At 55.3% G+C, this 3,619-nt stretch overlaps 1 protein-coding gene across 1 annotated transcript in view; it reads left to right on the plus strand.

Annotated features, from left to right (window-relative positions):
- The window catches only part of LMCD1 (LIM and cysteine-rich domains 1), a gene marked incomplete at its 3' end in the record, with an annotated part of 19,958 nt that extends 16,345 nt beyond the window's left edge, over positions 1 to 3,613 (plus strand). The window contains exon 5 of the mRNA XM_010139459.1: positions 3,563 to 3,613. Coding sequence (XP_010137761.1) covers positions 3,563 to 3,613 — 51 coding nt within the window. The remainder of the gene's footprint in view (positions 1 to 3,562) is intronic.
- Between the last annotated feature and the right edge of the window lie 6 nt (positions 3,614 to 3,619).

Genomic DNA, 3,619 nt, shown 5'->3' on the forward strand with positions numbered 1-3,619 from the left:
ATGCCCAGGGGTGCCCCCAGCCTGCCCAGGGCCACTCCAGGGTGTGCTGGAGAGCTTGGGAGCCCATTTGTCCCAACCCCCAGAGCCCTGCGGGCCTGCAGCAATGAAGGCGGCTGCATCAGAAGATATGATGCCCCTGGTTCTAGGGGACATAGGGTGCCTCTCAAGCAGGTCCTGTGAAGTTTTGTTTAGCCTGTTAGAAGCAGGATACAGATTTTAATCTGTTAGATACCAAACCCCTTAATCAGCACCAGCAGCTTGATTTCACCCCGTTTTGGATCAAGGTGTGAGCCTAAACTATAGATGTATGAAGATTGGGGTGGGGGTAGCTAACAAACCCCACTACCTTTGTCTAGCAGAGAATGAACCAGAAAGCGCCGATGCTGCACCAAGAAACAAGCGGGACTGATTTCCTGGGGTGTTTGTGTGGTCCCTGTGCTAAGGTGGCTGAACCCCTCCTTGCACGCTCGGGCCAGCTGTGTTGGAACTGGTGTGTAAAGGAAAACACACAGGGCCAGTGTAAATCACCGTGAGGCAGCTGAGCTCAAACAGCTTTTTGAACTCGTCTCGGCTGCAGAGGGGCCCCATCACTGCAGTAAGTCTGTCCTACAAGCTGAAAGTTCTCCACCAAGCATCACATCCTCTTTAACCCCCTCAGAACTGGAAAGGCTTCTGGTGTTACAAGCCCCCGTGTGGGAATCCAATCAAATCCCGAAGCAGTTGATAGAAATTAGCCACGGTCCCAAAAAGCTTAGGCCAGCAATGTAGTGAGTGCTCAGGGGAAGCCCCGCAGCATCCGAGGAGCTCCTTCTGTGGGAGCTTCACTGTGAAACAGCAGCCTCTGGAGAGTCTGGAAAAGCGGAGGAGAAAGGGACACTTTCTTGGCCATCGCCCCTGGTAACTCTGTTAATAAAGTCTTCACTCCTCTCCCGACACAACAGAGGTGTAAGATGAGACTGAGCTCTAATCCCATCCTGAATCTGAAGAGCCGCTTTTTATCTGGTGTGCAGATGGTGGGCTGGTGGAAGTTATCCAATGCCTAGGAAGAGCTCTGTGAATAATTGCCATAGGAAGAAATGGCAAAATAACTTTTTTAACAGTTCTTATTGGCAAGAAACTCGAGTTGGGAGTTGGAGAGCTGCTCGTGTTTGTTCTTGCTGTTAGATCTTGCAAGATAAGCAGGGCCGGGATGATGGGTCTGGCAGTTTCTGTGGGCTGACAGTGTGGAGGCAGCTGTAGGGCCGGGCTCGGGGTGCCCTGAGTCGCTCAAATGTGGTGCCTTGCAGGGGGCTATCAGGAGAAATACAGCCTCAGCCCCGTCGGAGGGGTGCAGAACTCATCGGTGCCCGCCTGCCCTCACCGCCAGAGAGGAGTGCTAGGGTAGTGCTCTGCACTGGGCACGGTGCCTTCAGGTCCTTGTTCTCTTGTTGATGCGCAGCAGAATTAGCTCGGCGTCTGCACCACCCCAAGCTCACCCCTTCCCTGGCGGGGGGCTGGGGAGCACTCAGCAATGTGGCTGAAGCCCTCCGCCGAGGGAGGAGCAGCGTAAGCAGACGTTTCCCCTTTCAGACTTGCAGAAAAGCCAAGACAGGAAACATTTTGTCTCTCCTCTTGTGCTGCCTTCTCGTCATACAGGATTTCCTGGTAAAGGAGGAGATGCCCGTCAGTGAGGTGGAACTGCTCCAGGGACCGCAGGGCAGCTACCGGAAATCCAGACCGGACAAAGGAGGAGGCAATGGCAGAACACATGGAGGGTAGAAAAAATAGTGACAGAAAAAGGAAAAACCCTTGGTGGGTGTACACAGACTGGCAGCCTTCTCCGTGAAGGGAGAATGAGTTCAAGAAAACTCCCCAGCTGTGAAAAATGGTCTTTTTAGCACTTGTGCCATGAACTAGCAAAAGAAGCTGGACGTGGTGGGACTTTGTCTCCAGCTTGGCACACGCAGAGCTCAGAGAGCCCCGCTCCCTCTGTGCCCCCCGAGAGGCCGCTGCTGCTGCTGGGGTTGCAGCTGGGAGGATCCTCGGCAGGTCCTGTCCTCCCAGTGCAGGGTGTCCCAGGCTGTGGTGGCATCAGGGTCGTGTTCCCCAGGACGTGGGCCATGGCTGCCTCCTCTGTCCCTGATGTCCTCCTGCAGCTCAGGAACTGTTAGTTCACCGAGAAATTTTATTTTCGCATCTCTTCTCCCCACCTCTTAGAAGCTTGTTGACATTAGTCCAAGTGTTTGTAAGCCCGGGGAGAGCCCTGGCCCCCAGCCCTGTGCTGCAGGGGGGATGCTGCCATGCGAATGCTCCGGCTGGGTGCAGCAGCTTAAACCACAGCACGTGTGACACGCAAGCCGCTTCACGCAGCGCCTGGGTTTCAGAGAAGCCTTGGCCAGGCTGCTGGAGCTCGCTGGTAGAAGCCCGGCCGTGCAGCCCGGGGCTCTGCTGGAAGAGGAGCGGTTCTTTCCAGGACGGACAAAGCACAGACTTGGAAGCCGTTAGCCTGACCTGCACTATCCAGACTTCAACAGGAGCTGAGAGAAGAGCCCGTCAGCTGTCAGCTCCAGAGAGCGGAGCTTTAGAGCTGCTCTCAGCTAACCGCGGGGTCACCCTGCAGGCACAGATAGACCAAGCCCAGCTGTGTGTACCGTGCTCATTGATCTTCAGATCAGCCCAACCTCCTTGCGCCTCTTGGGAGCGTTATAAATGGAAAGCTCTGTGCTGGAATCTGGGGAATGACATCTGCCTTACGCAGGGATGTAAGAACCAGAACAAAATAACGCCCCTGACATGCTGCGCTCCGGCACTATGAGCTGTCTGAACTCCTCCTCAGAGAATCTTTGGATTTCAGTGACGGTTGGTTTTAGCTGGGGGTTCCCAAAGGCCAGAGTTTAGCTGGTGGTGGGTAGTGCCTTTGTTACCTGCCCGAGGATCTGGCTGGAAGAAAGGAAAGAGGATTCCAGGTGGGCGCTGGCACCCTTACATTTAAAATGACTTTTAACCGTGTTAAGGCTTGACACTGTCTGTACGTAGCTCCATAGGTTTGCACGGGGTGCAGTGGAGTGAGAGTCTTGGTGGTGGTGGTTCTGTTGGCTTTTGGGTGGTTCTGTGATGCTTTTTGTTTTGTCTGAGTCCCACTGCACAGCTGAAACCTTTTTCCCAGCACTTTTCTCGAGCTGCAGCCATTGTTTTCTCCCAGTTCAGTGTTTCCATGCTCCTCCAGCTCCCTGCACTATCTATAGCGTCCTTTGGGACCAGTGTGTGTGCTGGCCTGACACAGCTGTAACACGTGGCTTTGGTATTCTCAAGTCTCCCTTCGCAGAACAAGAGCTCAGACAACAACCAAAGCCATCCAGCTTGGCAGTCTGGGAATTAAGCGGTCCCTTTCTGCTGTCCCCTTGGTGCTGCGGGATGCCCAGCAGCTCCTGCGGGCTCTCCAGGAGCTGCCTGTGCTGGGAGGTGGTGGTGGTCTGTGCTGACCGTGCTGCGCGGGTCCCAGCAGAGGGGCTGTGAATCGCAGTGCCTGCTGAGGAAGTCCCCCCCCCGCGTGCTGAACGCCGCTGCCCTGCCTCTCTTGCAGCGCTGCGAGACCTGCAAGCAGACGGTGCCGGGGGACTGCCCGGTGGTGTACGCTGAC

The sequence above is a fragment of the Buceros rhinoceros genome, unplaced genomic scaffold (assembly GCF_000710305.1).
Source record: "Buceros rhinoceros silvestris isolate BGI_N320 unplaced genomic scaffold, ASM71030v1 scaffold26927, whole genome shotgun sequence".
NCBI lineage: Eukaryota > Metazoa > Chordata > Aves > Bucerotiformes > Bucerotidae > Buceros > Buceros rhinoceros.